Source organism: Sitophilus oryzae, unplaced genomic scaffold (assembly GCF_002938485.1).
Source record: "Sitophilus oryzae breed Bouriz unplaced genomic scaffold, Soryzae_2.0 scaffold_1840_pilon_pilon, whole genome shotgun sequence".
Lineage (NCBI taxonomy): Eukaryota > Metazoa > Arthropoda > Insecta > Coleoptera > Curculionidae > Sitophilus > Sitophilus oryzae.
In genome coordinates, this window is record NW_022146547.1 from 382143 (window position 1) to 400467 (window position 18325).

At 29.1% G+C, this 18325-nt stretch overlaps 3 protein-coding genes and 1 long non-coding RNA gene across 4 annotated transcripts; 2 read left to right on the plus strand and 2 right to left on the minus strand.

Moving 5' to 3' along the window:
- The first annotated feature begins 2964 nt into the window (after window positions 1-2964).
- Window positions 2965-4798, plus strand: LOC115883238 (2-oxo-4-hydroxy-4-carboxy-5-ureidoimidazoline decarboxylase-like). Its single transcript, XM_030901574.1, has 2 exons — window positions 2965-3237; window positions 4187-4798. Exons 1-2 carry the CDS (start codon window positions 3048-3050, stop codon window positions 4519-4521), a joined length of 525 nt encoding a protein of 174 aa, XP_030757434.1. The 5' UTR covers window positions 2965-3047; the 3' UTR covers window positions 4522-4798.
- Window positions 4799-4876: 78 nt separating this feature from the next.
- LOC115883237 (vacuolar protein-sorting-associated protein 36) lies at window positions 4877-6409 on the minus strand. The gene is made up of 4 exons (XM_030901573.1): window positions 5721-6409; window positions 5435-5657; window positions 5223-5380; window positions 4877-5163 (listed from the first exon to the last, which is right to left on the minus strand). Exons 1-4 carry the CDS (start codon window positions 6333-6335, stop codon window positions 4990-4992), a joined length of 1170 nt encoding a protein of 389 aa, XP_030757433.1. The 5' UTR covers window positions 6336-6409; the 3' UTR covers window positions 4877-4989.
- Window positions 6410-11303: 4894 nt separating this feature from the next.
- Window positions 11304-12379, plus strand: LOC115883246. The gene is made up of 3 exons (XM_030901581.1): window positions 11304-11364; window positions 11426-11549; window positions 11909-12379. Exons 2-3 carry the CDS (start codon window positions 11436-11438, stop codon window positions 12377-12379), a joined length of 585 nt encoding a protein of 194 aa, XP_030757441.1. The 5' UTR covers window positions 11304-11364; window positions 11426-11435.
- A 44-nt stretch (window positions 12380-12423) lies between these two features.
- On the minus strand, window positions 12424-13928 carry LOC115883242. Its single transcript, XR_004050356.1, has 2 exons — window positions 13647-13928; window positions 12424-13558 (listed from the first exon to the last, which is right to left on the minus strand). It is a non-coding gene; the product is annotated as an uncharacterized LOC115883242 (long non-coding RNA).
- Window positions 13929-18325: the final 4397 nt, after the last annotated feature.

Genomic DNA, 18325 nt, shown 5'->3' on the forward strand with positions numbered 1-18325 from the left:
TTAAATCAGCGTTTTTCCCGAACCTAAAAATCACAAGAAAATCAAAAATTTTAGAATAATTTCATAGCCATCGCTGACGCCTTTTTTTAGATGATATTGTATTATTTGTAAATATAATTTTTCGAACATTGATACTTGCAAAATATACATATAAATTTTGTGAATGCAAATAATAATACATCACTATTTGTAGGGATATTGAATGTTTTTTGTTAAATTAGATCGATTTTTAAACCCCAAAATTTAAAATATATTTACATTTTACCCAATATCTTATGTAATACATTATTTGTATATTGTAAAACATTTGCTGCATTTGTATGGTTCATAGTTTATTTGCCAAAGTATTTATTAATATAAATAGGTATATATGTTGTCGTTATTAACTGTATATTATGTATATTTCATGTAAACTATATCATTTTTAAAATACAAACCAAAAATCTGAGAAATAATTATGTTTTCCATGTATTCTACAACATATTTATTAATCCGTAGTATCTAACTAGCGTGACGTCATAAATCTCGCCCCAAGGCTGTTCTATTAGAGACGGCATTGAGTAAAGCACTTTTACGCCTAAGAACAAAAATACGAAAATACAGGGTGTCCCAGAAATAAGTGCAAGTATTTTAAGGGGTGGTAGATTTCGATAAAAGAAACATATTTTCTCTTTATCGTTTTTCAAATAAGTCCAAATTAACGGAGTTAGTTTACTTTGAAAATTTCCAAAAAAAAAGATTTTTTGCTAAAATTTTGAGAACCACTGTATCTTATCTGGATTTTCTGTCTTGTAAATTTAATCTAATACCAATGTTGCCATATTATCAAGAAATTAGTTTTTTTTAACTAAAAACTAAAAAAAATTCAATAAAAAATTTCCAAAAATCTCGAATTTTCAAAAAAAAATTTTCGCGAAAAAAACTCATAGGCGCTTCTGGGGTTGAACTATACTACCAGTTAAAATACTTGCACCTATTTCTGGGACACCCTGTATATTATTAAACTGACAAAGTGTCAAATTCAACGAGCGTATAAACTATAGGTAGTTATCTCTGACCATAGCTTCTCGATATATGTATAATTACAAGCAAGGTATGACTTTTAAATCTTTTTGTATTATTTGGAACGTTTGAAATTGTTTAAAAAATTATTTGTGGCGTTGGAAAAAAAATTGCATGTTCTATTCGGAGTAAAAATAACTTTTTGTGCCTCGGCTGTATGTCGTATCGTCACACGTACAGCCTCGCCACAAAAAGTGTAATTTTTACTCCTGATAAAACAATATACTATTTTTTTCTTCCATTTGAATATAGTTTATCTGTAAAACGGCCCATCTCTCCGTGGACAGTCTTTAAAAAGAAATCCAGGTCATTCAAAATTATTTCGTCCTCAGGAAATAACTGGTCGCTATGTCCGATAAGCAACACGAATCCGTGGTTAACACTTGACCCTCTTCTAAAGCTGAGTCCTAGTAATCCATGTACAAAAAAAAATAGATTAATTAAAAGATAATATATGTTATAAAGATGACACGAAGCAATTCCTATATGTTGCAGCTTTGATGGAAGGCTGTAATTGTGTCTCGACTATGTTTTATTAGTATGTAAAGTTCGTAATGCCTCGCCTCGTAGTCATAAATTTGAACATTTAGGTACCTCTGCTAAATAAACATCAGATTTCCCTAATAGAGTAAGTCCCAGAGCGATCAGACATAAGGATGAAACCTTAGGCTCTCATATGTGCTTTGAATACCGGCATGTTTGTGGGGTTCACTCTGTAACACCTTGGAAGATACCAGGTGAAAAAGGTAACTAAAAGAAATAAATGAACTTTACTTATTTTTACATGTCTGATTTTTACATGTTATTAAGACAGCTGTTATAAAGTTATATTTAACCAGTCAGACAGATTGTAATGACCAAACATCCTCTAGACACAAAAATTATTCAGCCGTGACTATGAGCGCGGGAGAATTATGCGTTTCCTAGTAAAGTATATAAATATTTAAAAAATACTTACTGCTTTTGATTTAATATTTTTGCATTTCTGTTTAAATAAGATTAGGTGTAAAAGTGAAAACAATACATACTTATGGAGCCGATCGGCCGACTATTTGATTGCATGTGAGTACGGCTTCGTAAGAATTATATTGGTTACAAATCTGCAACTAAATAGACGGCCGACTGAGAATTGCATGGCCCCCACGGCTTATTTTCCAATATTTCCTTTTACTTATTATTACTTTAATAAAAAAATGCTAAAAAATAGGGATATTAAATCGAAAGCAGTAAGTATTTTTAAAATATTTAGATACTTTAGTGGGAAGCGCATAGTTCTCCCGCGCTCATAGTCACGGCTAAATAATTTTTGTGTTTAGAGGATGTTGGGTCATTACAATCTATCTGACTGATTAAATATAACTTTATAATAGCTAGCTGTCTTAAAAACATTTGTAAAAATCAGACATGAAAAATAAGTAAAGTTCATTTATTTCTTTTAGTTACCTTTCTCACCTGGTATCTGCCAAGGTGCCACAGGGCGAACCCCACAAACACGCCGGTATTCAAAGCACATGAGAGCCTAAGGTTTCATCCTTGTGAAAATAAGTTATATCTGATCGCTCTGGGATCTTAGAGGACTATACGGACTACAAAACTTGAACGCGGATTGCTTCATGCGAAACAAAATTTACTTAAATTAAAATTAAAGATGAATGGTATAGGTCCGAATGGTATAGGACTCCAAAATACCGGATCTAACCATCGTACAAATAAATGTGGGGAATTCTATAATCTAAAAACGGCTTGATTTCAAGAACATCTCGAAAACAATGTGTTATTAAAAAAATACTGGCGCCAATGAAACATCTATGTGATAAACATGTTATGACGATACTGTTGTAAACAAACCAGAGACACCCGCTCGTGTAAGAGCGGTTGATATAAAAGTTTACGCCGTCTTCACATATAATTCAGTTTGAATCTGTCCTAGCGAATACAACGCTGTAACTTATTCTCGATAGTAATTTTTCGACGTGGTTTTAGAAATGTGGGCTTCTTTTCTTACTATTCAGGAAGTAAACAGTTTAGAAAGTGATCACTTTATAAAAATATTCGGAAATGTTGTGGAACATTGTTTGGCAACCGGAATCGGTATTCTAAAACACCGGCCCTTCGCTTCTGTGGAAGATATCGTCAAAGCTGTAGAAGAATATCTGAGTGGACTCAAATTACAAGGTAAATAAAAAAGTACTATTGTAAATGGCAGGGTTGCAAAAATCATAATTTTTTTTTAAATCAGGTTTTTTTTAAATTAAATCAGATTTTTTTTATTTAAATCAATTTTTTTATTTAAATCAGATTTTTTTATTTAAATCAGATTTATTTTTTATTTAAATCAGGTTTTAAAAAAATAAATCAGATTTTTTTAATTTAAATCAGATTTTTTTATTTAAATCAGATTTTTTTTAATTTTAATCAAAATTTTTTATTTAATCAGATTTTTTTTATTTTAAAACAAAACGTTATTTATTTCGGATTTCCAAATAATTAGGACTTATTTCCAATTAAAGTTCTACCCCTAACTGGCCTAATCTTTGTAACTCTGCCCGATACCTTTCAAATGGTGATTTTACATTTTTTTTAAATGAAACATCTTGTTTGTTCTTTATTTTTACATAAACATTATTTATTAGTAAATTTGATGGTAATATAAACAATTATTTCTCTAAAGCAATGCTTGTCCAATCTTTTAAATTGAAAAATTAAGAACGTTATCGAAAAAAAACGGCGTCAAAAACGGCTAAGAAATGACAATCGATGATAATTTTGGCCAGATCAAGCCAGACGTCGTTTACTAAAAATTGTCATAAAACTTGTCAAAATTAACGCCAATTATAGAAAAATTAATATAGGATAGAAAGTTTCCAGGCACACAAATCTATTTCCAATTTTTTCGAAATTACCATCGATTGTCATTCCCCAACCGTCTTTGAAGCCGTTTTTTTTTTCGATAGAAAAATTTCTATACAAGAGAAAGATAATGGTGTCAGGGACGGCTTGCAAATGAAAATCGCTGTTCTATAAGTAAATTTAAGTGGTAAATGTCATCGACCGCCATTTCTAAAACAACTTGACGTCATTTTTTTTCTGTCTTACGATATTTATAGCTGGTATTGTTTTATAGATAAGGAGAAAGTCCTTCAACTATACCCAGACAGTGTCAGTAAATTGGCCAGCTTCAGTAATTCAATGCTAGAGTTCAATACCCATCAAAAAATCGTAAACAACACGCTGTCCAGTCTGAGATTTGAAGAGAAGAAACGTTTGAAGCAACTGTGCAGGCGTTATAAAGAAAAGAATGAATTTCCATTTATATTCTGTTCAAAAGAAGAGGATATTGAAAAAATTTGCATCGAAATAGAACTGAGGATGAAAAATAACAAGGAAAAGGAAATTGAAGTTGCTATGGCCGAAGTTAAGAAAATTTCTAGACAAAGAATCTACGAAATTGTTAAATAACTATCTGAACATTGAGATTATCCACCTTTAAGATGATGACAGCAGTTTTGCTAAGTGAGCAGCATTTATGAAAGGCTTATTTATTGCATTGTTTAGTTTATATATCATAATTTTCATTTTATATATTCATTTAATGAAGAAAGAAATGAAACATCATGTGATCATAACATCTCCCTTAACGATAGATACCTGATGCCTGTATTTTATGTTCCTGATTATAACTAAGACTGTTTTTTATACCTAGATATAGTAATATTATTAAAGTTGTGATGAAAGCCAATAGTCTATTTCTTAAAATTTGTGAGCTTAAAAAATACGTTTTTATACTGGTCCATTAAATAGATATTTTATTAAACTATGTTAATAATAATACTTATAAATATATACAACAAAAGTAATTGGCTTTGTTACAAAAACTTTATGTAAATAAATATATTAATTTAAAACAAAATTATTCTTGCTTAATTTTTACTCTTCTTTGGTTAGAAATAAATTTGAATAAAACCTTAAACCTTCTATCGAGTCATCCCTACAACATTTGCCATATTTTTCAGCCGTTAGGAGCCTCTCTTTAGCTAATGTTATAGAAATTCCTAATTTTTTGCCAAGTTCCTCAGCCGAAATTGATCCATCGTCTTCAATCTAAAAGGTTTTTATTTATTATTGAAAGAAATATTCTAAAAAGATGTAATATAACCCACCAATAAACTGGTAGCATTGGCAATGCTTTCACTGTCTAATGAACTCAGTTGTAAGACTTTAACACCTGAACTAAATTCAAATAACTTCAATGGTAATTGTAAAGACTCCATCAATTTACATGCACTTAATATATCTTCAGGGGATAATAACTCTAAGCCTAAAATTGATTAAACTACAAGTTTAACAATAAAATATTAAAAAAATAATTTACCTCGTGCTCTGTTTATCCTACAATAAACATCTGTCAGAGTCATCATACCACCCATATCCTCGATATACTTATATAAAAAATCTGATAGTTCTTTCGCAACACCTTTATAATACTGATTGCTTGACTTGTAGCCATCTCTAGTTACAGGGTCGTCAATACCCAAACTCATGAGGTATGATTTAAACCTAATTGTTTCATCTTCTGTAATATCACCTTGCTTATCCTAAATATATACCTATTACATTTAAATTGTTAATCTTCCATAAACACATTAAAATAAAAAAACCTTTATTTTAGTTGAAATAGCATTTGCCAATTTGACCATATCTTTTGCCATGCTCATAAGCTTACTTAAATCTTGGAATGCAGTATTAAGATTTTCATCAGCAGCCTTCTGTTTCTCTTGTAAACTCCTCTCAATGCCTATTATTCCAGTTCTTAGTTTAATTTGAGGTGCATTATCTTGAATTTGTGGTAGCAGTTTAGCTTCCCAATATCTAACTTGAAGACACTGACTTAATGTTCCCAAAACGTTGTTACTATAACCATCTCTAAATGACAATTTAACAAAATTGTACATACTATAAGAGATAGGTTTGCTTGCATCGTTGTCATTATGTTCTGATAAATGAATCAGAATCTTTCTAGACCGCTTAAAACTGAATGCGCTAGGTGTTTCTTCTTCTATATATACAATTAGTTCGTGCATAAGCGCTAAGCATGTTTCACCTCTGGCGATAGCACCTGGACGTCCCCACAATATTCTATGCGTTGTGATAATTAGTTCGCCACCTTCAAAATTTGTTTTTACTTCACCGTCGTACAACCTTACATTATTTTCACATAAAAGAGTATTTTCGTTGTCTATTAAAAGGGGACTAGCATATTTAAATCGGTTCATTTTGATAATTAATAAAACCAAAACATAACAAACTCTCTTTGACAACTAAACCACAGAACTAAACCATCTAAAATCTAAAATAACCTCTGTCTGTGATAAACTCAAATACTTTTGACAAGGAAAGAGAGGGGACAGGTAACACGGCAGCTGAAAGTGAGGCAAGTTGTCACCACACGAAATTCTCCAATTGCGTAACATCAGAAATTAGCTTGTACCTAGACGGTACAAAATATTATTATATATTAAAACGTAAACTAATATATCGTTCATTTTTGAGTAATGCATATACAATTTTGTATTTTATAGTCTCACCTTTATAATATTAGAATATCTAAGTCGATAATGCAAAATTTATTTAACAGTCACAGTAAACTGATTATATCAAGACATTTATTTATTAACGTGTGTATAATGTATAATTAAATAAAAAATAATGTAATAACATATGTTTTAAACGTGTATATACATATATACTGTATGATCGAAAAACACGGCGTCTTGTTTGTATGGAAATGACAATTTCACAAATAAATATTAAAAATTACATTATTCATTGAATCCGTAAGCAAGTGTGAAGGGAATTGGCTAGATTCATTATTATACCGTATAATCGAAAAAAACGATGTCCAGTTGGCTTGTAAATTACGATCGATGACATTCCCCATATAAAATGACATAAAAACTATACAAAACGACATCGAAAAAAGACGGCGTCAGCGATGGGTATGAAATGAAGATTGCTGTTATTTTATATGTAAAATTATATGGGGAATGTCATTTACAAGTCAACTGGACGTCGTTTTTTTTTCGATCATACGATATAATAATGAATCTAGCCAATCCCCTTCACACTTGCGTACGGAGTCGATGAATAATGTAATTTTTAATATTTGTTACCTTCAATCATAAAAATATTCTAATTTCCCACAAAAAAAATAAACAATTCTAGAAGCTTTGTGTTATTTTATTTATTTTTAAATTTTTATTAATTACTTACTGAAACTGTTATTATGTTATTATATATACACCTAAATTAGCAAATTTTTTGAAAGAATATATAAAAAAAAATATAGTAACAAGTAGCCCACCACAAGTTTATCCACCCCCACTAAATCTTCGCAGGTAAGTTTTATATAACAACTATACATACAGATTTTTTATCACTAGAATTTTTAATTTTTTTTATAGTTTACAATTATTTTACTATTTGATAACAATACTTTATACATTTTTTTACATGTAAAATAAGTAAAAAAATGTTTATTGCAGAAATTGTATTTCTCTAATTATAATTCCCTACGCCACTGGAGAAATTCATACTGAGTAGCATTATTTATAGTTTCAATCATTAATTATAATATAGTATATTGAAAATAATGCTTGGAATTATTAAAAATAGTTTTGTTAGGATGTGGTACCGTATGATCGAATAAAAACCATAATAAGTAAAATTATATGGGGAATGTCAACGATGTTCATTTCCAAGCCAACAGGACGCCGTTTTTTTTCGATCATACGGCACAAGACATATTAAAAGCATTTTACATATTTTTACTGCTATAATGAAAGAAATGTACATTTTATGACCATATAACAAAAGTTGTGTGTCGATTTTTACCTGTGAAATGTAATTCCAGCCACTTTTTTCTCGCTTCGGCCTTTGCAGCCATACGCAGAACATTTCACCATACTAATCAACACAGTTTATAAAATTTAAAACAAAACAGTATTCACAAAAAGCATAAAAATTCGCTTGGTGTCACCTCGAAATCTTGTCACCAAAGTATGGCCGCCGATCAAATTTTGGCCTCAAAAATTTTTCACTGAAGAATATGCGTGTTAGCTGTCCCCTCTCTTTCCTTGTCTAAGCTCAAATCACGCTCAAATACGTTTAAAATGCGTTTAAACCTTTGAATAAGAAGACTAAGGAAGGAGCATAATGCTATCCATGTATTCATGCATGGTGGGCGGAAAAGCCACCATAAAAGCTCTCTAGGGTGGGGATCCTTGACAGTTCTGTTTGACGATTCATTTGACCAGTGCCTTCTATTAAAAGATCAGCCTGCGGGCGAGATTTATGACGTCACGCTAGTTAGATATAACGGATTAATAAATATGTTGTAGAATACATGGAAAACATAATTATTCCTCAGATTTTTGGTTTGTATTTTAAAAATGATATAGTTTAAATGAAATATACATAATATACAGTTAATAACTACAAATATATATATACCTATTTATAGTAATAAATACTTTGGTAAATAAACTATGAACCACAAATGCAGCAAATGTTTTACAATGTACAAATAATGTATAGGTACATAAGATAATGGATAAATGTAAATATATTTTAAATTTTGGGTTTGAAAATGATCTAATTCTAACAAAAACATTAATATCTACTAATAGTGATGTATTATTATTTGTGACCACAAAATTTATATGTATATTTTGTAAGTATCAATGTTCGAAAAATTATATTTAGAAATAATAATAATATTATCTAAAAAGGCGTCAGCGATGGCTATGAAATGAAGACGCTGGCATTTTATATGTTAAATTATTCTAAAATTTTTGATTTTCTCAGATTTTTAGGTTCAAAAACGCTGATTAAGTTTTCATTTGGGTTTTCATTATTTTTATTTGGTTTAAAAAACGTTTCGCTAACTATAGCCTTCACAGTGTTGTACATATGAGAAAAATAGTGTCGAATATAATCCAAAAATTACATATACAATATAATTCACACCTCATAATGTTTACTGCAATTAATAAACTAATATAAACTTATCAAAAGATGACCACATATTTTTTTAAATTATATTATTCTTAACACTAAAAATTATCTACATTGACTATGGAGTACGCAAAAACATTATGTGCGTGGTGTGAATATTTTATATGCAATTTTTGGATTATATTCGACACTATTTTTTCATATGACACAACACTGATGGAGGCTATAATAAGAAGCCGAACCGTTTTTTTTTAAACCAAATAAAAATAATGAAAAATCAATCAGTTGCTTTTTCCCGAACCTAAATTCCGCAAGAAAATCAAAAATTTAGAATATTTAGAATCAAGTTGTTCAAGAATATCAAATTTTCCAAGATTGTAAATTCTAGTTAATTATTTTATGTGTACAGTTATTTAGGAATGTCATCGATGTTCATTTTGCCAACTAGACGCCGATTTTTTTCTGATGATACGGTATATTCTTACGTAAAATGTAAATAACATTAGACCAATTAAAACAAAGAAATATGAATTTCTTAGTATTTTAGTAACACCTTTATTCTTAAAACTTAATTTTGTATTATGCAAATATACCAATTTTATTGTTATTTTATTCATATTGTATTCAGCCATCACTTAAATATTTGATATTAATTTGGTATTATAAATAATCAATACTATTCATTAAAATTGTCGAACAAATATATGTTATGCTTAACATACATTATATTATCAAACAAAAAACACATTCTTCTTTTTTAAACAGTATCAGTCTTGTCTTTACAAAATCTTTTAAAAATTTGAACTCAAAATAATCTTTTTCATGATCTCTAATACACATATTCTTTATTTTTCCCTAGATCATAATACCTACTTACGTGTTTGAATAATATATCGAAGCTGAACCAGCAACACTTGAGTGGAGATTCCACAATATGAATAAAATAAACATAATTGTCCAGTTTTCATTAATACCATCATGGGAGAGAATATTATTTTTTAAATTTATTAAAGATATTTTCAATAGAATTTCCAAAAATCTACCTTTTCTTGCTCTTTCCGGACACTTTAGGTTGCCTAGTATAATAACTATCCTTGTAACTATCCTTTCCACCAGGAACACAACAAAGATGAGGCATAGCACCAAAAACACACTCCACTTAAGCTTTATTGATGAATTGGCTAGAGTCTCAGTACACACAAAAATCACGATAAGTAAAAAATGTAAGGGCACTTTTAGGTTAAATCACTTACACAACGTGTAATTTTTAAAATTTCTATTTTTTTATGCGAAACCGAGAGTGACCATATATCTGGTAGTAGTTTATGTCACTTCAACACCAAATAATTAGTTTTTTGCACTACAATAATAAATAATACCAAAATCAAAAGAGTTAAAACCAAAAAAATCAACCGACAAACTATGAAACGGAATCTAACCCAATATCTAAGTATGTACAGTTGATGAAGTAAATAAAAAAGTCCGCCCGTAGGCTGATTCCTTTAATAGAAGGCACTGATTTGACACATTTGAATTGATTTGAAATTTTGTGATTTGTCAGTCTTTACGGAGCTTATTTTATGTTATTTATTATCTCTACTATCAGAAGTTGTATAAAGGTAGTAAATCTTAGATGGAAATTGTGGCAGAACTTAAATTAACAGTGACACTATCGCGATTTATCGAAAAAGACTCTAAAATAGTTGGTTGTGTAGCGTGTAGTAGATCTCGGCAAAATTGAGTGAAATAATGGAACAACTTTTCGCTAGTAAGTGACTATATAATATATGTGTAGTAAACCGATCATTTATGAAATTCACTTAAATTAACTAAATTATATATTTTTCTTGCATTTTAGCTTTTATTTATTACTTGTCAAAGATTAGATGTCAAAGAATTTAGATACGTTAATTTGACTTCACTTAAGCTTCAGTAGCGTATCGGATGTTTGTGTTAATAAATACTTATTATAACTTTATCTATTTTTATTAGAATTATATATTTTTAACAATTTTAATACCAACATTTATTCACAACGTAAAATAAAACAACAAATATTGAGTCTACCCCACGTCTACCCTACATCATAGTTTTACATTTTTTATTGCCATTTCAAAGGTTTAAACCTTTGAATAAGAAGACTTAAGGAAGGAGCATATCAAAATCTATGGAGGGCTTGGGTGAGATTTATCGGCAATGGGCAATTTGAAATTTCTGTCCCCATTTTAAGCAGCTTCCTCGGTTTGACAGCAGAGGCACTGCGATCGACTGGGATACTACATTTTCATTGTTAGTATACGATTTAATTGTGTTTTTAATAAAATTTATAGTTAATTTACTGAATTTTTAGCAGTACAACAATGAGTCGTGGTAGAAATTGCTTTGTACCTGGCTGTACAAGTGGGAATCCCAATAAAAACAAGGCAAATAAAGAACGGGGTGAAAGAAACCCAAGCCTTTTCAAAGCTCCTAATGTAAGTAGTATGACTATTTATTTATAAAAATTATGGATAGATGTTAAGAAAAACATTAAAATTATATACTGTCAGTGTACAGATTAAATTATAAACCAAATTAATAGGAAATATAGCCTAAAATCAACATGTGTATAACATAACCTAGGAGGCCTTGTTATAAAATTAAAATAATTTAATACTTACTAGGTGCTAAAATTACCTGTTGACATGTACCTATATTAACCACAGTTTGAACAGTGCTATTGAAAGTGAATATTAAATATTTATACTTCAAGATCGTATTCTCAAAATAACAGCTTTAATAGTGAAAAATGTTTTTTTTTTATTTTATTTAACAATTATATATCTTTTATTAGGATCCTAGCTTGCTACAGCAGTGGCAAAAGGCGATACCCAGATCAGACAAGACACTTAGCAGCAAAGATGCTGTTTGTGAACTACATTTTCTAGATGAAGATATTTTGACTCATTATGAGATCAAATTAACTGACGGAACTATCAGTAGAATTGAGCGGGGTAGACCATTATTAAAGGAGGGTTCAATTCCAAGAATTTTTCCTAACCTGCCTTCATATTTCTCTAGTAATAAAAGAAAGAGGAAACCACCATGTGTAAGGAGTGAAGCAACTGAAAAAGTTTCTAATTCAAAAAAAGTAAAAGGTCTGCCTATTAATCATGTTGAAAATCAAACTTCAGAACCTAACTTTGAGAATGAGAATGAAATTCTTCGTGATATTACTAATGTGCCAGTTGATGTTACAGACAGTAGAGTTACTGTTCACAAATTTGAAAATAGTTTGTATATGTCAGATTGTAAATTATTATAAAAATTATTTAGATTTTTGACTAGCCGTCGCAAGACGCTTTTTCATTGAGGAATAATAAGAAATAATTTGAAAATTATTGTATTGTGGTTGATACTTTTGATTGTGTATATAAACCATTTAGAATAGTTTTTATGAATATGAATAAGCTCTTTAAATTAATATGTAGGTATATTGTAGCTAGGTATTTTTTTAGAATGCATTTTTTTTAAATTGTAATTTTTTGTGTTCTTGATATAATATGATGTTCCTGTTTTATTTTTTGGCATAGTACATATAGATATTTAATATCTAAGTGCTAAATTGTATATTAAATTTATATATTGTATATTTTATTTATTAAATTTAGTGGAATTAGTTAATAGAAACAAAAGTTGTAATGTATTAATATTGCTAAATAAATATTTATATGATGAAATAAGTCAGCGTATATACATATTCACAACTCTGTATTTTTGTGCTTTTGAAATAAACTGAGTACATTATTTATTCATTAATATTTTATTTACAAACCTACCTTATATTAATAAAGTGAATATCAATAGAAAAACCTTTACAATTATTAGGTGACATTGAATATAATATATCTTGAATTTAATTGTCTACGAAACAGTGACAATTTGCAAAACTTTGCTAATGACATTAAAACTTACAATTCAACGCTAGAAAAAACGCTATTGAACACAGGAAACGTTTCAGCTCAATATACCTACTCTCTAGTTTCAGCTATAAAAAGTTATGGAATAGATAACACCGATCAAAGGGTGCAATGGTAACGTTCGTCTTCAGTTTCCATTTATGATTAAGTTATTCCTGATAAAATACTCTTAATTTTCGTTATTCAATCTGTCAATCGCCATAAAACCACTACTAGTTCGAAAGATTTTAATGTTTATTAAAATGGTATCACACTAAACTGCATGTAAACATGTCAATTTCAAATGTTTTAATGAAAAACTATGAACCTTTAAACTGCATCAACAAAACTATTAATAAAACACTAACACAATCACACCATAAACTATTTCATTCGCATTTCTCATCAAGAAACAATTACTGTTTACATCAAATCAAAGGTTGAACTGGTGATAAATTTGTTGCTGGAACTTCTATCTTTTTTGTACAACAGTTCTAGGGAAGATTTATTTTAGCAGCTTATATGTTTCTTCGGTCGTGTATGCACTAAAAAGAACCACATAATAAAACATTTTTATAATATCAACTTAGGAAAAGGATATATTAAACCGGCATCTAATATAACCTAACTAACTTTTCAAACTCAAATTTAAGGTTTTGTATTCACAATTTTAGCCACGCACATTGCTCAATTAGAAAAACCACGTTTCTAAAAGCTAACTCTGGTAAAAATATGCCCAAATATTAACTTGGCTCTATAATTTATAACAAAATAGTTATTCTTGCCATAAGAAGCTGTGTATTTCTAGTATCCCAATCATCACAAGCGCCCCTAACGGCGATTTTCGAACTTCATTTAGATCTCAAAAACTGGGCCCATAATTTTTGCGTTCGATTCGCCTCCTCCTTTTAGACTCCATACAAAATCTTAAGCCCTGTCGAACTGCGTCGTCGCTGGCTACACAGTTTTTGACATTAAACAACTGTCGAGAGCTGTACTAAATTTAAAATGACAGCTGTTTAAATTTTGTACAAATCTCATTGGTCCTTCGGAAAAGCCACCATAAAAGCTCTCTAGGGTGACGTCCTTGACAGTTCTGTTTGACGATACAATTTGACCAGTGCCTTCTATTAAAAGATCAGCCTGCGGGCGAGATTTATACGTCACGCTAGTTAGATATAACGGATTAATAAATATGTTGTAGAATACATGGAAAACATAATTATTCCTCAGATTTTTGGTTTGTATTTTAAAAATGATATAGTTTAAATGAAATATACATAATATACAGTTAATAACTACAACATATATACCTATTTATAGTAATAAATACTTTGGCAAATAAACTATGAACCATACATATGCAGCAAATGTTTTACAATGTACAAATAATGTATAGGTACATAAGATAATGGGTAAAATGTAAATATATTTTAAATTTTGGGGTTTGAAAATCGATCTAATTTAACAAAAAACATTCAATATCTACTAATAGTGATGTATTATTATTTACATTCACAAAATTTATATGTATATTTTGCAAGTATCAATGTTCGAAAAATTATATTTACAAATAATACAATATTATCTAAAAAAAGGCGTCAGCGATGGCTATGAAATGAAGATCGCTAGCATTTTATATGTAAAATAATTATTCTAAAATTTTTGATTTTCTTGGGATTTTTAGGTTCGGGAAAAACGCTGATTTAAGTTTTCATTTGGGTTTTCATTATTTTTATTTGGTTAAAAAAAAACGTTTCGGCTAACTATAGCCTTCATCGGTGTTGTGTCATATGAGAAAAATAGTGTCGAATATAATCCAAAAAATTACATATACAATATAATTCACACCTCATAATGTTTACTGCAATTAATAAACTAATATAAACTTATCAAAAGATGACCACATATTTTTTAAAATTATTATTCTTAACACTAAAATTATCTACATTGACTATGGAGTAGGCAGTAAACATTATGTGTGTGGTGTGAATATTTTATATGTAATTTTTTGGATTATATTCGACACTATTTTTTTCATATGACACAACACTGATGTTAGCCGAAACGTTTTTTTTTAAACCAAATAAAAATAATGAAAAACCAAATGAAAACTTAAGCAGCGTTTTTCCCGAACCTAAATCCCAAGAAAATCAAAAAATTTAGAATATTTAGAAACAAGGTTCAACAATATCAAATTTTCCAAGATTGTAAAATTCTAGTTAATTATTTTATGTGTACATTTATTTAGGGAATGTCATCGATGTTTATTTCCAAGCCAACTAGACGCCGATTTTTTTCGATGATACTGTATAATTCTTACGTAAAATGTAAATAACATTAGACCAATTAAAACAAAGAAATATGAATTTCTTAGTATTTTTAGTAACACCTTTATTCTTAAAACTTAATTTTGTATTATGCAAATATACCAATTTTATTGTTATTTTATTCATATTGTATTGAGCCATCACTTAAATATTTGATATTAATTTGGTATTATAAATAATCAACACCTTTCATTAAAAATTACTGAACAAATATATGTTATGCTTGACATACATTATATATTATCAAACAAAAACACATTCTTCTTTTAAACTGTATCTGTCTTGTCTTTACAAAAATCTTTTTTAAAATGAACTCAAAGTAATAATCTTTTTCATGATCTTTAATACACATATTCTTTATTTTTCCCTAGATCATAATACCTACTTACGTGTTTGAATCTATCGAAGCTGAACCAACAACACTTGGAGTGGAGATTCCACAATATGAATAAAATAACATAATTGTCCAGTTTTCATTAATACCATCATGGGAGAATATTATTTTTAAATTTATTAAAGATATTTTCAATAAAATTCTCTTGATTTATAACTCGTACCCACTTTTCTTGCTCTTCCGGACACTTTAGGCTGCCTAGTATAATAACTATCCTTAGTAACTATCCTTTCCACCAGGAACACAACAAAGATGAGGCATAGCACCAAAAACACACTCCACTTAAGCTTTATTGATGAATTGTTAGAGTCTTAAAAAACACACACAAAAATCACGATAAGTAAAAAATGTATGGGCACTTTTAGGTTAAATCACTTACACAACGTGTAATTTTTAAAATTTCTATTTTTTTATGCGAAACCGAGAGTGACCATATATCTGGTAGTAGTTTATGTCACTTCAACACCAAAATAATTAGTTTTTTGCACTACAATAATAAATAATACCAAAAATCAAAGAGCTAAAACCAAAAATCAACCGACAAACTATGAAACGGAATCTAACCCAATATCTAAGTATGTACAGCTGATGAAGTAAACAAAAGTCCGCCCGTAGGCTGATCTTTTAATAGAAGGCACTGATTTGACACATTTGAATTTGATTTGAAATTTTGTGGATTTGTCAGTCTTTACGGAGCTTATTTTATGTTATTTATTATTTATTCTACTACTGGTAGTTGTATAAAGGTAGTAAATCTAGATGGAAATTGTGGCAGAACTTAAATTAACAGTGACACTATCGCGATTTATCGAAAATAAGACTCTAACAAGTAGTTGGTTGTGTAAACATGCGGTAGATCTACTGCAAAAAGTGAGTGAAATAATGGAACTAACTTCTTCATCTAGTAAGTGACTATATAATATACATACGCTAAAATGCAACCGATCATTTATGAAATTCAGTTAAATTAACTGAAATTATATATGATTTTTCTTGCATTTATAGCTTTATTTATACTTGTCAAAGATTAGATGTCAAAAGTTTAGATACGTTAATTTGACTTACCTGAGATCAGTAGCGTATCGGATGTTTGTGTTAATAAATACTTATTATAACTTATCTATTTTTATTAGAATTATATATTTTTATAACAATTTTAATAACTACCAACATTTATTCACAACGTAAAATAAAACAACAAATTATTGAGTCTACCCCACGTCTACCCTACATCATAGTTTTACATTTTTTACTACATTTCAAAGGTTTAAACCTTGGTTTAAACCTTTGAATAAGAAGACTTAAGGAAGGAGCATATCAAAAATCTTAAGCCCCGTTCTCAGAACTGCGTCGTGTCGCTGGCTACACAGTTTGACATTTCAAACAACCAATGAGAGCTGTACTAAATTTAAAATTGACAGCTGTTTAAATTTTGTACAAATCTCATTGGTCCTTTTGACGTGTCGTCCGCGACACGACGTCGTTCTGAGAACGGGGCTTTAGGTACACCGCGCAGTGCCTTCTATTAAAAGATCAGCCTGCGGGCGAGATTTATGACGTCACGCTAGTTAGATATAACGGATTAATAAATATGTTGTAGAATACATGGAAAACATAATCATTCCTCAGACTTTTGGTATGTATTTTAAAAATGATATAGTTTACATGAAATATACATAATAGTGGGAGTTAATAACTACAACATATATACCTATTTATAGTGTAAATACTTTGGCAAAATAAACTATAAACCATAGGAAATGCAGCAAATATTTTACAATATACAAAAATAATGTATCCTGGTACATAAGATATTGGGTAAAAATGAAATATATTTTAAATTTTAGGGTTTGAAAATCGATCTAATTTAACAAAAACATTCAATATGATAATAATAGTGATGTATTATTATTTGCATTCACAAAGAATATGTATATTTTGCAAGTATCAATGTTCGAAAAATTATATTTACAAATAATACAATATTATCTGTAAAGGCGTCAGCGATGGCTATGAAATGAAGATCGCTGGCATTTTATATATAAAATTCTAAAATTTATGATTTTCTTGGGATTTTTAGGTGCGGGAAAACGCTGATTTAAGTTTTCATTTGGGTTTTCATTATTTTTATTTGGTTTAAAATAAAGTTTCGGCTAATTATAATAAAATAACAGTGTTGGTCATATGAGAAAAATAAGTGTCGAATATAATCCAAAAATTACATATACAATATAATTCACACCTCATAATTGGTTTACTGTTATTAATAAACTAATATAAACTTATCAAAAGATGACCACATATTTTTTAAAATTATTATTCTTAACACTAAAATATCTACATTGACTAATGGAGTACGAAGTTTACATTCTTGGAAAATTTGGATATTCTTGAACCTTGATTCTAAAATATTCTAAATTTTTGATTTTCTTGAATTTAGGTTCGGGAAAAACGCTGATTGATTTTTCATTTGGTTTTTCATTATTTTATTTGGTTTGTAAAAACGGTTCAAGCAATATAGCCTCCATCAGTGTTGTGTCATATGAAAAATAGTGTCGAATATAATCCAAAAATTGCATATAAAATAT

What these genes read in the sequence shown, in the direction of transcription:
- LOC115883238 (XM_030901574.1), top strand. Translation starts at nt 3,048, where the DNA reads ATGTGGGCTTCTTTTCTTACTATTCAGGAAGTAAACAGTTTAGAAAGT. An exon ending in GAGTGGACTCAAATTACAAG is followed by an intron (nt 3,238 to 4,186) that starts GTAAATAAAAAA and finishes ATTGTTTTATAG; the next exon opens with ATAAGGAGAAAGTCCTTCAA.
- LOC115883237 (XM_030901573.1), bottom strand. Translation starts at nt 6,335, where the DNA reads ATGAACCGATTTAAATATGCTAGTCCCCTTTTAATAGACAACGAAAAT. An exon ending in CTATTTCAACTAAAATAAAG is followed by an intron (nt 5,658 to 5,720) that starts GTTTTTTTATTT and finishes GTATATATTTAG; the next exon opens with GATAAGCAAGGTGATATTAC. An exon ending in CCAATGCTACCAGTTTATTG is followed by an intron (nt 5,164 to 5,222) that starts GTGGGTTATATT and finishes AAAACCTTTTAG; the next exon opens with ATTGAAGACGATGGATCAAT.
- LOC115883246 (XM_030901581.1), top strand. Translation starts at nt 11,436, where the DNA reads ATGAGTCGTGGTAGAAATTGCTTTGTACCTGGCTGTACAAGTGGGAAT. An exon ending in GCCTTTTCAAAGCTCCTAAT is followed by an intron (nt 11,550 to 11,908) that starts GTAAGTAGTATG and finishes ATCTTTTATTAG; the next exon opens with GATCCTAGCTTGCTACAGCA.